This window comes from Parasteatoda tepidariorum, chromosome 4 (assembly GCF_982258835.1).
Source record: "Parasteatoda tepidariorum strain Cologne lab strain chromosome 4, Ptep-v5.0, whole genome shotgun sequence".
Taxonomy (NCBI): Eukaryota; Metazoa; Arthropoda; class Arachnida; order Araneae; family Theridiidae; genus Parasteatoda; species Parasteatoda tepidariorum.
The window spans coordinates 33978991-33996324 of NC_141758.1; the positions used below are offsets into that span (position 1 = coordinate 33978991).

At 34.0% G+C, this 17334-nt stretch overlaps 1 protein-coding gene across 1 annotated transcript in view; it reads right to left on the reverse strand.

Moving 5' to 3' along the window:
- Positions 1-2902: 2902 nt before the first annotated feature.
- LOC107445316 (prolyl 4-hydroxylase subunit alpha-1) overlaps positions 2903-17334 on the reverse strand; it is an 80709-nt gene continuing 66277 nt past the window's right edge. Inside the window, exons 13-14 of the mRNA XM_087160900.1 lie at positions 4808-4904; positions 2903-3442 (exon numbers count right to left, since the gene is read on the reverse strand). Coding sequence (XP_087017026.1) covers positions 3372-3442; positions 4808-4904 — 168 coding nt within the window. The 3' untranslated portion in view covers positions 2903-3371. The remainder of the gene's footprint in view (positions 3443-4807; positions 4905-17334) is intronic.

Genomic DNA, 17334 nt, shown 5'->3' on the forward strand with positions numbered 1-17334 from the left:
ATTTTAATAAGTGGATGAGTAGGTAAAGAAGTTCACTACTCGAGATACGCGTATACATTTAATGAAAGTTATGAAAATACAGAAGGGGGCTATGGAGGTAATAATATATAATTTTTTTTATCTTAGTTTTATTACGATCTTCTAAAAAACGCTAATAAACACAATTATGTTAACAAATACAAACGATTATGTCGGAGCTATAACAAAAAAATATGCAGAAGAATCTAATGAAGATCAGCTTATTTGAAACTCTGAAATGTGACACCCATATATAACTTGGTGAATGATAGATACGTGATACCGAAAACAAAACAAAAACATAAGCACACAGCTGCTTGGCGATTTGCGAGACGCTTGCGAGACTCTCCTCCCGCCGATAGATATTTTCGCCAACCCCTTTACAATCTACGGTATGTTTTGTCAATACGCCTACACTACCGGAAATCTCTGATTTTACATGGCAAAATTTTGTGGGCGTTTTATTTTTTCACCATTTCTAATTTTAGGGTTGATGAACATTAATCCGTAATTTGTGGTCAAAATATTTTCTAAATATTATCTTTTTTTGGTGGGGGGGGGGGGGGGGTAAAATTTGGAAATGACCGTATTTTTGAGTTTAACTTTTTTTCAGTCCAAAGTATAAAATTTCAAAATGCCTATTTGAAAACTCAATAAAAAAATACTCATATTTGAAATGCGCTTCATGGAATAGAATATTTGAAAATTGAATAAAAACGATATAAAGTAAATTTCCCATAAATTGTTTACCTCTAATGTGTGCGTACGGTAAGAAATCAAAAAGAATTAGGATTAAATGACGGAACTCTCAGTACTTTAACGGAGAAATACATAAGAGAATAATTAATGGAGGTTTGAAATTTATATATAAAAAATAATCACTTGCGGCATCTAGCTAATATATAAAAAAAATTTTTTTGAACCCTTTGAGAGGAGAAATCCTCTCCCTAATAAAATCATATTATATATGTTTTTTTTCTTCCATTTTTGATTTTGTGTCAGCTTTCACATTTCGTTTAAGTTTTTTCATTGCCCCGAACAATTCATTCCCAGTCTCTGAACAAAAGGATATTTCTCTTAATCCCCTATTCATGTATTGACCACTACGGCTTTTCATGTCCTGTCTTTCAGATTTTTTCTCTCTCTCGGCTGCTATGGTTTTTCTAGTTTAGTTTCAGACCTTTATTTTTCCTTTTTTTCGTTGGCATCCGTACGTTTTATATTACAGATCCTTTTCGTTTCTTCTCGATCAGCAGAGATGCCAATTGCTCCGGACACGCCGAAATAATTAAAAAATCGGTAAATAACTACAAAGTAAATTTTGAAAATATTTGACTATTTTTGCCTGCTTATTAAAACGTATAGCATGGTATAAGAACTAGAAATTGGAGAATTCTATAAGTCTACGAATTATTTAAAAATAGTGGTGGATAAAAATCTACTAAATTGAATTTACAAAGCCAAGAATCACAATTGATAAACTACCACTTTAAAATATATATTTGCTCTCCGGAGCAAGTTGGCATATCTGGATCAGGTCTGGCAACTCTTGAAAATGGGCGTCTATTTCTGAGCACAGGAAACATGTCCACTGTCATTTCCAATTTGTATATTTTTGAAGCGAATGAAGCTTTTAATCTAGAAACACTAAATACATTGTACATTAAGAAGTAAAAAAAAATTGTCTTTTACAATACCAGTGAGAAGCACTTAGCTCTGTTTGAAAACAGTAGTTTTCGAAAAATGGATGGTTGTAAGCAATGACAAGCTTCCTAAAACAAGAAGAAATTTAGAAAACTTCCGATGTATTCCTCCGCGTTTTTTATTTAATTACATCCTGATTCTGATTTTGTACGTATGCTTTTCTGAATCACCCGTCCCCAAGGGGTTAAGTCTCCTAAGAAGTTTTATTATTGGGATTTGCGTTTAAATGTAGAGTAGTTTTACCCTTTAAGAGAGTCTTTTGTAATTTATAAATTTTAACGGGTCGTGAGCCCCTAAAACGAATTTAAGGAAATTAATATCACAGTATAAATTAAGTTACCTTATTTGGATATATTTGTGCAAAATAACGCCGTTTGTTACAATTTGGGAAGTATCACAGTAAGCTTGCGGAGTCCTCCAAATTCATTTATTGTTTGTTTCGTTGAAAGATAGATTAAAAGAACGCGTTATATTGAAAAGATTACAAGTATAATAATATTGAATGGCGCGTTTTTTTCAAGCTCAGGCGTAAAAATCAGTCGGAAGTAGTAATCCGAGAGTCTTATAGTGACACAGTATAAAATTGCCGTTCAAAATAGAGAGTCTATATTGCACAGTATTAAATTACCGTTCAAAATAGAGAGTCTATATTGTACAGTATGAAATTACCGTTCAAAATAGAGAGTCTATATTGCGCAGTATAAAATTACCGTTCAAAATAGAGAGTTTATATAGCACAGTATAAAATTACCGTTCAAAATAACTAACAATAATTTTTATTGCCTTAATAATTTGAGAAAAAGAGAATTGTTACCATGTTGCTAAGTTATCTCTCGCTATTTCTCCCAATATTACCTGCAAACTTTTCATTTAATAAAAAAAAAAAATTAAATATTTTGTGTAGTGAAATAATGCTCTATAATCGAAATTTTTTAAAGAGAAAAAAAAGATAAATAAACAAATAAAAGAGAAAAAAATTAAAATTTAATCTAATACTTCGAGATATTGGAGTGAGTCAAATTATCTAAAAGCATTAGCGATACATTTAAAAAAAGGAACTATACTCTTGTTAAGTTCGTTACATTTATTTGCATATAATCATTATAATTTTTATCAAATAATTTGCAACATTTTAGTGTCACACTAGCTTGTAGAGATGTATTTAAGAATACAAAACTCATTTTATGGATGAATCAGTTTTATTTATTAATGGATGACGAAATAATGTTAGGGACTGTCCACAAATGATGTCCCGCTTCGAAGGTAGGGAGGGTTAGTTTAATCTATGAGTAGAGGGGTGGAATTGGATATCAAGAAGTTTGACAACATGCATATTTGTTTCGAATAGTAACATTTATAATACAGCAGATAATTTAATTTTATACAATTTATTTGCATTGTCTTTCCCTCGCTTCAATTTAAAAATAAATACACGCGCGGTGATTATTGTTGGTATGCTCATAAGTATTACGTATATTTGTAAATGTAATATAGTCTAGAGTAAGACTATATATATAGTAAGAGATCTGATCAATTGTGAAGATTAGTAACAAGGAAGGGAAAAAAATAAGGAATTGAAATATTGATAAGAAGTGAGGACATCGTTTATGGAGGGAAAATTTCCTACTAGATAAAAAAATAAAAAAACATCATTCAAGTTGATTCGTAGAAAATTTTCGAATAAATTCATTGCCATGAGCATAGAGCCGTTTGCTTGCAACTGAAAATAAAAGAAGAACAATTATAGGAGTGTGAAACAATATGAATTTAAAAACATTTATTGGAGGCAGTTCTTAAGAGACGGAGAAATTTAAAATTCAATACTAAATTCAATATTTTTAATATTTACGTTGAAACAAATTTAAGCTTATGCTTATCCAGGAATACCGATTCCTTGTCTCTTCAAAGAATTCTTTCAAATGCGAAAAGCTCCCAAAAGCTTTATTTTATTTTCATAAATGTTTTCCTCTTTAGGGTTGATAGAAATAGGCAAGGTTCCGGCAAAATACTTCTTCATTTATAAAGCAATCCTGTAAAAGTATTAAGCGCAAACCTATAAATTTTTCCACTATCCGATTTCACCACTTTTATAGTGTCGATAACATAAACTTTATTAATTTTTCAATATCGATGGAATGGATATATTTTAAACCAATGTTTACATAATTGTGGGAAAGCGTAAAGATTCTCCTACCCACAAAAATGGTTTTAAATAATCAAACTAACTTTTGGTAATAAGCTAAATGAATTTCCTTTTATGGATCAATATCAACCCAACAAATATTTTAACATAATATTACCAGAAGGATATGGTTAAATTATGGATAATTGTTAAATTAAATGCTGTATTTACTATACTGAGTTTGTCCCTCAGTGGACTGATCGTTAAGACACGGTTCCCAGCAGATCACCGAAGTCAAGCATCACTGGCTGTGGTCAGTGTGCGGGTAGGTGACCACTTGGATCAGTCTGCGTAGGGACCGAGGGTGGGCGGTATTGGTCCCCGTTAAACTGTGCTACCGTAAAGAGCTCGACTTCGAGCGCAGGTCGTTGGCCTACCGAAGCGGGGGCGGCATCCCCTCCGTAGAGGATCAAAATTGTGATGGCATGTCTTCGGATCATCTTCCGGGATGTTTCCCAGACCGTCGCCAATAGCCCATTGTGCAGCTCTAGTGCGACGTAAATTAACAACAAAACAAAACATACTGAGTTTAATAGAAAATTCGGAGCTATTTATAAGTTACTTCTGTTGTAAATACTATATAGGCAGTAAAAACTATTAAATAAATGTGTATGTGGTCGACGGCGTGTAAATGTATTATATTTAAATTTAAAGTATTTTATGAAGTGGGAAATGAAAAGTTTATTTATAAGCCGGGCATTAAAAAAACCGCTATTACACTAATTTAATTCCTCTTGGATTAAAATATTTCCGTAACTTTATTCTAAAGCTGTTTAAAAATTTTGTCTGTAAATATTTCTATTTTATTAGCAGCAATGTTTGCTATTTCAACTGATCAAATGTTTAATGAATTTAAAATTCAAACTATCAATCTAGTTTAAATAGAAAAAATAACAATTTTACCCCACTTAGAGCCAACCAAAACAGGACAATCCGCATGCCTGGTAACTTCATTTGCTGTACCGTTTTCATGAAAATTGTACCAAAGAAGAGCAGAACCCTGGAATCATATAAAGGAAAGTCTTATTGTTTAAATTTCAACAAAGATTCTAATATGTATACAATAAAAATGAAGGAAACTTATAACTTTTTTTAGCGCGTTGCTTCACACTTCTAATTTGAAGATCATTGTTGCGGCAAACACTAACTCCAATTAGTTTGCGCCACCCAAAGTATTCAGAATATGTAGGTTACTCTGAGTATGGCAAGAGAAAAAAGAGAGAACTGAAAATATCGTTGAATTGGCTTCTTAAAATATCTTTGGAACGCTGTGTTTTGTTTTGTTTTTTGTTGTTTTTTTATTTAAAATAAATGTTTTGTTTTGCCTGTTTTTAAACGTTATCAATCAATAGACAAGATGCCTCTCACAAACACAGTCAATCCGGTTAGGAACGACATTTCTGGCGCCCCCGAGTGGGCGGCCTTGTCTTAAGGATTGGTAAGAAAAGTAGGCGAAGATTTATTAATTTCCATTTTGAAGATTAAATATTTGACAATTTGAATACTTTTGAAAATTTGAAATATATATATATATATATTTTATTTGAATATTTGATACCATAACGGTAATTTATATGTGCTTAGAATCGATAGTTTTAGAAGCTAAGAATTTGATATTAAGATAGTAAAAATGGAAATAATAAAAAGAAATAAAACCGCTCAAAGAGCTTCATTTACTAAGGCCTACAAGAAACTAGAAAATTTATTAATTGGCGATAGTGTGACGTATGACGAAATTGAAACGGATCTTTGTTTATTTAAACAAAAGGTAGACATTTTGGAAATAACTCATAATAGTTATTTAGATAGTTTGCAAGATGAAAAAGAATTCGAAACTGAATATAATTCCGTTGAAGAATACAGAGAAAAAGCTTTGAGAATTCAATTAAAAGCTAAACGTTCTTTAGATAATTTGAAAAAGAACTCGTGTGAAAACGAAATTGTTACTTCCGAAAATAACGGCGAATTACCGAACACTAAATCTCCGAAAGCTTTATGTCAACGGCTCCCCGAAGTTGAATTATATAAATTCGGCGGAGACTTGAAAGATCGGTTAACGTTTTGGAACCAATTTAAAAATATTCATGAAAATGTTAATTTAACGAAAGCTGATAAATTTCATTATTTAATTCAGTCGACGAAGCTGAAATCGGAAGCTAGGGAAATTGTGGAATCTTTTCCTGTAACAGATGAAAATTATCCTTTAGCTGTTGAAAGTTTAACCGAAAGGTATGGCCGAAAAGATCTATTGATAGATTTTTATGTTAGAGAACTCCTGAAACTCGTATTAAATAATGCGAATAAGAATAAGAATGATTCTTTAAGTTGTTTATACAATAAACTGTCAACTCAATTGAGAGCATTAAACTCACTAGGAGTTACATCTGAGATGTGTGGTGTAATTTTGTATCCCCTTGTTGAAAGTTCATTACCATTAAATGTGTTACGCTCATTTGAACGCCAAAAAAAAAATTTAGAAAGCGAACAAAAACTATCCAGTCTTGATGCGATAATTTATTTTTTGAAAAACGAAGTACAAGCGGAAGAAAAAATAAAATTGAGTAGAACTGAAATATTTCATCCCCCCTTCGAACGAAGGAACTTGACACCACCGGCGAATCTGAATTTGAGAGATCGGAAATCGTCTGCGGCTGAATTAATTAGTCATAATTCAAACGATGATATCCTTTGTTTATTTTGTTTTAAAAACCACGAGACTCGTTTTTGCAAGAAAGCGTTTTATATGCCTTTAGAAGAAAAACAGTCTGTTATTAGAAGGAAGGGTTTATGTAAAATTTGTTTATTGAAAGGGCACCTGGCTTTTTCTTGTAAATCAAACATTAAATGTTCAATTTGCACAAGAAAACATTTAAAATTTATGTGTCCTGACTTAGAATGTAATCGATCGAATGAAAGAAAACAAGATAATAATGAAAGCAAAGAAAAAGAGACTGGCACCTTACATTCGCGCGTGCATGCAACTAAAGAAGTATTTTTACAGACTCTTGTAGTAATTATTAAGGGAAATAAAGCGCAGCGTAAAGCTAGAATTATTTTAGATACGGGTTCTCAAAAGTCTTACATTATGAAATCTACTGCAGAAGAGTTAGGTTTTGATTTTGAAAGGGAAGAAGAATTTTCGACCTCATTATTTGGGGGTAAGAAAACAGAAATTCAACGGCACAAATGTTATAAAATATATCTCGATAGCCTTGATGGTAAATATAGCTGTAATTTAGATGCATTGGATCAGGAAATAATTTGTAATAATGTTTCTAGTATTAGACAAGGGCCGTGGATTCATGAATTGAGACAAAAAAGGATATTTATAACTGATTGTAGGAATTCAGGACCTATTGAAGTTCTTTTAGGGGCTGATGTTGCTGGTAAACTATTTACGGGTAAACAAGAACAATTAAAATCTGGATTAGTCGCCATCGACACTAAATTAGGATGGACATTAATAGGGAAGGTTCCTCAGTTTGAAAACCATGATAATTTAAATATGACAGTTGTAAATATGCTTTCTCAAGAATTACCTGTTTCATTTTTATGGGATTTAGAATTACTTGGTATTAGAGACCCTGTGGAACAAAACACTAGAGCAGATACACAGAGGGCAGTTATGATTCATTTTCGAGACACAGTTTATCAAAATTCAGATGGAAGATACGAAGTAAGCTTACCATGGAAAAAGGATCATGCTTTATTACCGAATAATTATGAGTTGTCTCTTAAAAGATTAAAATCTACTAACAAGAAATTAGAAAAAACGGGATATGAAAAGAAATACCAGCAAGTTTTTGATGAATGGATAGAAGAAGAAGTGATTGAGAAAGTTCCACAAGAAGAATTGTCAGTTAAAAGTACACATTACCTCCCACATCGCCCAATTATTAAGGAAAAGTCAACGACAACTTCTTTGAAAATCAGACCCGTCTTTGACGCTTCAGCCAAGAATCCGAATTTCCCATCACTAAATGATTGTTTAGAGACTGGAATAAATTTTATTGAGACAATACCATCCATTTTGGCTCGATTTCGATTGTATGAAATTGGTGTTATTTCTGACATTAGAAGAGCATTTCTGCAAATCTCTCTAAATGAAAGAGATAGGAATTATTTACGATTTCTTTTGATTGATGAACAAAATGAACTGAAGACTTATAGACATCGTCGAGTTGTTTTCGGTATAACCAGTAGTCCTTTCTTATTGATGGCTGTCATTCATCATCATCTGTCCAAACAGACATTCAAGATACAATATTCTGAAGAACAGTTGGAAAAACTCCGAAACAGTTTTTATGTAGACAATTGCGTGACGAGTGTACAAGATTTAACTGAATTAGAAACTTTTATAAAGTCAGCTACAGAAATTATGAAAGAAGGTCAATTTTACCTAAGAAGTTGGGAAAGCAACCAATTATTAGATTGCCCGTCTGCAGCTACTGAAGCGCGAGTCTTAGGCTACGTTTGGGATAAAAACTTAGACTCGTTAAAAATTGATTCTGACTCACTGAAACTGGAAGAATTCGAAAAATTAACTAAGAGAAAAATTTTGTCCCTGATAAGCCGAATCTTTGATCCGATTGGATTTCTTGCTCCAGCTTTAATAAGACCTAAGCTTTTACTTCAAGCAACCTGGAAGACTAAAGATCATTGGGATTCGGAAGTTAATGAAGAAATAAAGAAAAAATTCAATTCATGGTTCAAAGACTTACATTACTTAAATGATATTAAGATCCCAAGATGGTTGGGAGTTACTGCCTTATCTAAACTCAGCTTCCATACATTTGTTGATGCAAGCAAAACAGCTTATTCAGCTTGAATATTCCTAAGAAGTGAATCCCCTGATGGCTCTGTAAATGTCCAGCTACTCCAAGCTAAGTCAAGAATAACTCCACTGAAAAAAATAACGATCCCTCGTCTTGAATTGATGGGAGCAACTATTGGAGCTAGACTGTTCAATTCTATGGACTCTGCTTTAAAACTCGAAAAAGGAAACATTGACACCTACTTTCGGACAGATTCGTCGACTGTGTTAACTTGGATTAAGAGGAAAGAACAGTGGTCAGTGTTCGTGAACAATCGAATATCTGAAATAAATAGACTGACATCACCTGAGAATTGGTATCATGTACCAGGAAGCCAGAACCCGGCCGATCTTCTCTCGAGAGGATGTGGAGCTAAACAACTTCTGAAGTCCAAGTGGTGGCTAGGGCTTGCCTGGCTGAAGAATTCTAAGGATGATTGGCCGATGACAGTAGCTAATGTTGATGAAGAGGAAGTTGAAAAGGAAAAACGAAAGACTGTTGTTTCGGCTATCAATGTAGACTCGGAATCCATTGCAACTACTTTAGCATCCAGAATTTCGAAGTTTTCTAAGATAATCAGAGTTGTAGCATGGTTGTTACGCTTCCAACCAAAAGCTAAAGATTTAAGAAAGAATGTTGATTTAACGCAAGAAGAAATAAGAAATGCACAAAAGACTCTTCTGCGGTCAGTACAAAAAGAGTGCTTCAATGACGAAGAAGGTAAAAAATCTTTGAAAAACTTTCAAGTGTTTTCAGATCATGAGGAGATACTTCGATTAAAGTCTAGACTTTTGAATGAAGATGAAACCCCTGAATTCATTGCGCCTTTGATTCTTCCGTCAAAGCATCTTGTTGTCACCCGACTTATTGAACAAGAACACCTGTTGAATAAACATGCAGGAACGTCCATTCTTCTAACAATCCTGAGAGAGAGATTTTGGATTATAAAAGGTGGAAGAACTGTTCGCTCCGTTATTAGGGGATGTGTCACATGCAAGAGACAAAAGGTTAAAAATCTTGAAGTACCATTTCCACCTCTGCCTCCGGATCGAACTAGATTATCGGCTGTATTCGAAGTGTCCGGTGTCGATCTGGCCGGACCTTTGATGACCAAGACTAATGAGAAGGTTTGGATCGTCCTTTTCTCCTGTGCTGTATATAGAACTGTTCACTTAGAGCTGATACCTTCTCTTAGCACAAACGCTTTTGTTCAAGCATTACGGCGTTTTATTGCTAGAAGAGGTAGAGTAGCTACACTATACTCAGACAATGGTACCAATTTCACTAGCCTCAACGCCTCCTTAAAGCGCCTTGATTGGAACAAAATCATGAAAGAATTTGAAGTTTCCCAAATCCAATGGAAATTCAATCCACCATCCACCCCATGGTGGGGAGGATTCTGGGAAAGATTAATCGGAATTCTCAAAGATCTTTTAAGACAAAACTTGGGACGGTCATCTCTGACTCATGAAGAACTCTCAACTCTTGTTTGTGAATGTGAGTCGATCATGAACAATAGACCTTTGACTTATGTGTCTGAAGAACCAGATTTGAGAGCTTTAACACCATCTTCATTCCTTCAAGACCTCCCTACTAACGACGTAGCCGACTTAGACAAAATTGACAAAACTAATTTAGACAAGAGACACAGATATGTTCAAAGATTGAGAGAAAGACTAAAAGAAAGATTCAGGATCGAATATTTAGGTTTCTTGCGTTCATCTGTTTCCAAGAGACTTGACCAAATAAATATTGGAGACATCGTCCTGATTGGCAGAGAAGACAGAAAACGAATTTTCTGGCCGTTAGGAAAAGTTATTGAGCTGTTCCCTGGAAGAGATGGACGAGTAAGACTAGTCAAATTGAAAACGGACAAAGGGACTTTACTAAGACCTATTCAAAGACTATATCCCTTAGAGGTAACTGAAGATGCCAGCGAACATTAAATAACTTTGAACATTTTTGGACGTTAAATACAGATTTGTATCTTTTAAAATTCTTTAAATTTTATAACATAACAATTGTATGTCTGCCATAATTTTAGTATTTTTTTTGTAATTTATTGTGTTGAGTTTTCTCCTACATAAAACTCAAGTGGGGAGAATGTTGCGGCAAACACTAACTCCAATTAGTTTGCGCCACCCAAAGTATTCAGAATATGTAGGTTACTCTGAGTATGGCAAGAGAAAAAAGAGAGAACTGAAAATATCGTTGAATTGGCTTCTTAAAATATCTTTGGAACGCTGTGTTTTGTTTTGTTTTTTGTTGTTTTTTATTTAAAATAAATGTTTTGTTTTGCCTGTTTTTAAACGTTATCAATCAATAGACAAGATGCCTCGCACAAACACAGTCAATCCGGTTAGGAACGACAATCATGCTCAAAAAACATAATTTTTTTTTAAATTGCGTATGACTTTCATATGAAATTTTGCGTCTGTTTATTGTTTGGAAGTGAAAACTATCATATTTTGTTGCAGATTTTCTGTGAAAACGTTTATGTTTTGTTACTGATTTTCAATGAAAACTATCATGTTTTGTTATAGATTTTCTATGAAAACTATTATGTTTTGTCACAGATTTTCCACGAAAACTATCATGTTTTGATACAGATTTTCCATGAAAACTATCATGCTCTTTTACAGATTTTCCATGAAAACTCCCGACAGTTTTAACCGTAATTTACTCGTCGCATTTTTTTTTCACTTCCTAAACAAACAAATAAAAAACATTTGATAGGCTATCTCGAATGTTAAATCCTATTTTTGAAGTAATTTCAAATAAATAACAAATAAAGGCACTAGTACACTTCATGCTTTTTCTTGTTTTATTATTATTTAAATATGAAGGACAGAGTGTCCACCGATCACAAAAAATGTTACGATTAGGATTATTTTCAAGATTTTTTGAGGTACCTAATTTTCAAAACACAATGATTCTTTAATTGATAATCAGAAAATACTATTTAAATATAAGAAGTAATTAACAGATCCACTGAAAGATTTTTTTAGGCAGTAGACACTCTGAAAACGACTATAGTCGACCGATTTTGAGCGATTAGTAAGCAAATGACGACTGAATGGTGGATTTTAGTAGGAGAAGTAGTATACTATTGTAGACGGAACTAGGCTAGATGCCAGCTTGTTCGCAATTGAGGTTGTTAAAATTTTATTTCCTGAATCTAAGCCTAAATGAATGTGTATTTAATTTAGCATTTTGAACAAAATTATATTCGTTAAAAGAAATTAATAAATCCCCTATGAAAACAAATAGATTCTTAGCAAGAATCCTCCCTTTGTGAAAAGGTATGGTCAAATGAATATACCCCCCAAAATATTGTAGTAATGTCTTCGGAAATATTCCAAAAACGTTAAGATAGTAATGCAACAAAAACAAATGACGTATAATGGCTCATTTACTCAATCTCATAAAAGTGTCACTTAGCCCGTTTTGCCCCGAATTTATATATTGAAATGTTACAAAAAGTGGTTTTATAGAAAAAGTGGTATAATATATTATCGAAATTAATTGGTTTTTCTACTGTTAGGGCATTTAAAAAGTCTTTGATAGATCAAAAAGTCATTGCTCCTTGTAATTCTGAATCTAATCAGAAATAATTAAATCATTCTGGTATCTGAGAATCTTTTAATTCACCCAGAAAAATGAAAATGCTGAAAAAAGTTTTCCACCACAATGAATGTCTTTGAAAAAAGGAACTGTCCTAAATATATGACGCTAGGCGTTAACCGGTTAACTGCTTCCTCCAATGAACTTTTCAAATAATGATTTTTGTGTAATTTTGCACAAAATGTAGTTACTTGATGTAATATTACTAATAAATATAAATTTGTAATAATATTTTGTTGATAATTAAATTTAAACTACGTTATTTATTATTACAAAACATATTTAATCTAACTTTTATGTCAAAAGTCATAAGAAATCAATATTTCTACTAAAAATGTTACATTCTTTAATAGCATGTACTTTACAGATATGAGAAAAATGAAATTTTTCTGATCTTAGGTGCCGTTTTTCATACGGAATGATGTTGGACGTTTAAAGTAAGATCTGAGTAGAATGGAAAGTAGGCGTTACTTTTCATGGTGTATTCTTACCAGATAACCGGTTCATGTACAGAATTTATCCTTAAACTTATTCTCGCATTTGCTAGAAGTGTTTAGAACCTTCCAGCAAATGCATACATTATGAATTAAAATTGGATTTCTTGCGAGCGTTACTCATTTCAACTAAAATTAGGATAACTTGTTATTTTTAATTAAAATGGTAGATATAAATTTTGTTTTAGAATATAGTGCTTTTGGAAAGTTTAATTTCTTCCTCATTTTTCAAAGTCTTAATTTAACAAAATGAAAAATCTCAAGTAAGGGAACATGTCTTTCGCCATATTAGAATGGCTACATGAAAAAAAAATCTTAATGTTTCCTGCATGGAGTAAGGTCAATACGTTTTAGACAGATTTAAATTAGATGCACTAGAAGTCTTAATCACATACTAAAAAAATTTGATCAATTTTCCTTATTGTAACCATTAAGAAATCTTTCCGCACAATTTAAACAGCGCTTATAATTCTTACCAAATGATGTTTGACGTTTAAAGTGAGGTACGGGTAGAAAGTAGGCGTAACTGCTCATGGTGCACTCCTACTGGATAGCAAGTACATAGTAACGCTCACTTCCATGTACAAAATTTACCAGTGGTGCATTTTATTAAAACCTAAAAATAAATTCTTAAAAAAGATTTCAGTGAACATACTCTTAAAATATCATTGTCAATCGGTAAATGCCTCCTGTACTAAACTTCCTTTGTAATTGACTGCATAACAGATAACTGCAACGTAAGATTTTTATTATCTAACTACATCTACATATCGTATCGATAAAAAAGCAAGCTCATCAGAAACGTGGATCCTATCAACAATTCGACAATACTTTTTAAACATTCTCTTTTAAGAAAATATTAATATTAGTCTACTAACTATTCAGATTTTCCAGAGTACCTATCCTAAAAAGGATATCTGTTCTTTCATCGAGATGAAAACGTGGAGGAATGGAAGAGTGGTGATGTGATAACCTAAGTTAAGTCTCTGTGGAGATCCCCTTGACTAGGGATTGGAGAAGGCTGAGCACTTGTTCGTTTTTCAGGAGGTCTTGTAATTCTTTTACGATGAAGAAAAGTCCGTAGGCTGATGACGCTGGGCTGTTCTTTTTCCCCTGTAGGCTCTTTCTGCTGTGGCGGGCCTCGCACCCAGAGAAGTGGGAAGTATGGGCTCTTTTGCAGTTGCAACAAGTTGCAGGAGAGTCTTTACTTTTCTTGCACTGATAGGAATAGGCACACTTCATACATCTGGGTTTGTCAGAACAAGAACTCTGTGAGTGTCCAAAGGCTTCGCAGCGAAGGCACCGTAGCGGCCGCCGTGAAATCTCTCGATGCTGACCGGAGGCAGTATAATCCTTTCCTCTTTGAAAACAAACAGATTCTTAGCAAGACTCCTCCCTTTGTAAAAGAGTTATGGACAAATAAGTATACCCCCTCCCAAACTATTGTAGTAATGTCTTCGCAAATATTCCAAAAACGTTAAGATAGTAAAGCTACAAAAACAAGTGACGTATAGACATTTTAGCTCAGATCATTTACTCAAATTCCCAAAAATGACACTTAATTGCTTCTTCCAATGAAGTTCTTAATTGATGATTTTTACGTTATTTTGCACAAAATTTAGGCACTTGATATAATATTATAAATAAATATGAATTTGTAACATATATTTTGTAAGATAATTAAATTTAAATTACGTTATTTATTATTATTTTTATGAAGTATTAATCTAACTTTTATGCCAAAAGACATAAAATATCAATATTTCTCCTCAAAATGTTACAATTTTTAATAGTAGAGGAGAAGGTGTAAAAATGGGCACAGGTGTAAATATGGGCACCCCTCCCTAGTATCTATGGGAGGTACTGAAGACTGGCGGCAAGGACTGTATATGGCGCCAGCTGCTAATATAAGATTGTACAGAGCAGTTCAAACCATTTTTTCAAGTACTGTGGATGCAGTGTGAGTTATTGTGCAAATTGGTGTTTATTCTGGACTGCAAACTTTTGAGAGGTATGTGAAATCGTTTTCTTTTCATGTACTTATGTTCAGTTAAAAATAATTTGACAGTGATATCCGGAAAGCGGAGATCTTAAGCTATTTTTTGAAGCACACCTTTAGTCACGCACGCTTTTAGGTTACTTGTGATAGTGGCCATCCTTCTTAGGTGGGGTTGGTGTAAATATTGGCCCCCATTTAAAGGGTGCCCACAATTACACCAACTTTTTTAGTGGAGTTTAGCACATCAGGCTCTAGTTATGCCAATTGATAAGGCAGCTGAAATACCTCAATGTTCCCCGGGAACTTCAAGTGCAATTTCTCCGTTCGACATATCTCCTATTCCCAACATTAAGAAGATAATCACTACTCGTGGACGCAAAGCAGCAAGGTCCAGCCTCATCACCGGATTACCATACAAGGATTAGTTGACCAAGACGCTTGACAAGTGCTCTCAAGAAGACGTCCTTGAGTTTTCCTGGGGTAAGAGACCGGCCAGAGGGCAGGGTGGGAAGACGAAAGGCCTTCAAAAAAAGAAAATTCGGCCCACGCAACGATACGATTCATCATCGGTCTCATCAGACTCGATGACCCTCCTCTTATCTACAGCGATGATGATACGAATCTGATAAATGTCAACGGTGAGGATAAACCAGACTCAAGCGATGCAACTTTCAGTTTTTGTGATGGAAAGTTCTCTGAAGACACTCGAGGAGAGGTGTGGGTAACATGCGCTATGTGCCAAATGTGGGCACTGTGCCGAGGGTGAAAGAGCCAGTTATGTTTGCGATTTCTGTAAATATTTTTTTTTTCCTGTTATAAATAAATTCTCTACCATTTTGTATTGTTTTATCCTGTTTTTAAACTATTTTTGGTGACTTTTTAGAAGAGGGCCCATATTTACACCCCATTTTTTCTGGTGCTTTTTTAAAAGATTTTTGAAAATCGTCGTTTTTGAAATGAAATAATTGATGTTAATCATTGTTTTGCCTTCTCGCATTTAGGAAACTTGTTATAGTTGTTAATGAAAGATAAAAATCTAGAAACTTTCAAATTGAAAGTAACTTTATCCAAAAAACAAAAGAGGGTGCCCATATTTACACCTTTTCCTCTATGTACTTAGCAGATATGAGAAAAATGAAATTTTAATGATTTTACGGGCCGCTTCGCTTACTAAATGTTTGACGTTTAAAGTGAGGTCCATGTAGAAAGTAGGCGTAATTGTGTACTGCTACTCGATAGTATGTACGAAGTAACGCCTACTACCTTGCGCAAAATTTACTAATGGTGCATTTACTTGAAATGTAAAAATTAATTCTTATAAAAAAAAAAGACTTCTGCAAGAACTCAGTTACATACGCTAATCAGCCAGCATCCACTAGAAGTTTTATGCCTCCAGCAAATGCCTTAAAATTTATGACTACCGGTTATCACTTATGACAACATAATAGAAAATACTGAAATAAAGATAATTTGATATTTTTAATCAAACTGGTAGATTTATACTTCTTTTACGAGCATTATAGCTCCTGTACTGAACTTCATCTGTAATTGACTGCTTAACAGATATATGTAACGAATGATTTTTATTATCAACAATATAAACGCAAGCTCGTCAGAAATGTGGATCGGACCAACAATCCGATAAGCCTTTTAAAATTTCATTTTCGTCAGCTGGCACCTGACCTCTTAATCTGTGAATATGCCCTAGGGCAGTGTTTCCCAAAGTGTGGTACGCGTACCCCCAGGGGTACGGGAACAGTTCAGTGGGGGTACGCGTTCTTATGCGAAATATCTTGCAACAAACGATAATTTCAAAAAATTTTATTTAAAAACATTAAAATTTACTATTGCGTATTTTTCTATTAGCTATTTTTTTGCAGAGTTAGCAGTTAATAAATAGTGGTGTCAACAGCCAGCTGCGATTTTTAATTTTTGCGCAATTTTTTTATGGTAAAATATTTATAATTTTTTTTCGGGGTACACAGTTTTACGAAAAATTTAGAAAGGGTACACAAAAGTCATAAGTTTGGGAAACACTGCCCTAAGGCAACGGTGACTACTGGCATAAAGTTCAAAGTGAATTTTTCCACAGATGGAAATCTGTGGTCGTCTTGGTTGAAGTAAATACGCGTCAAGGTCTTGGGAGCTGGGAGGAGGGATTGGAGTAATGAGACTAGCTCCTCGTGTTTTAGAAGTTTTTGTAGTTCCTTCACAATTCTCAGGAATCTGGTAACTGTGCTGGTGGGACTCCGATGGGACTCTTTATCGGTGCGAATTTTCTCCTAGGTCTGGATGGGCAGCCTGAAAAACAGGCTGTGTGTTGTCACACAAGTCGGAGGCTCACTCAGGGGCTTCGTGCACTGGTAAGAGTAATGCGTTCCTGCGCATTTCATGCACACTGGCTTATCTGTGCAGTTTTGCTGGGTGTGGCCAAAACCTTGGCACCTGGGGCACTGGATTTAGTGGCGACCGCCACGGAATCGTTCCATCCGGACGGGT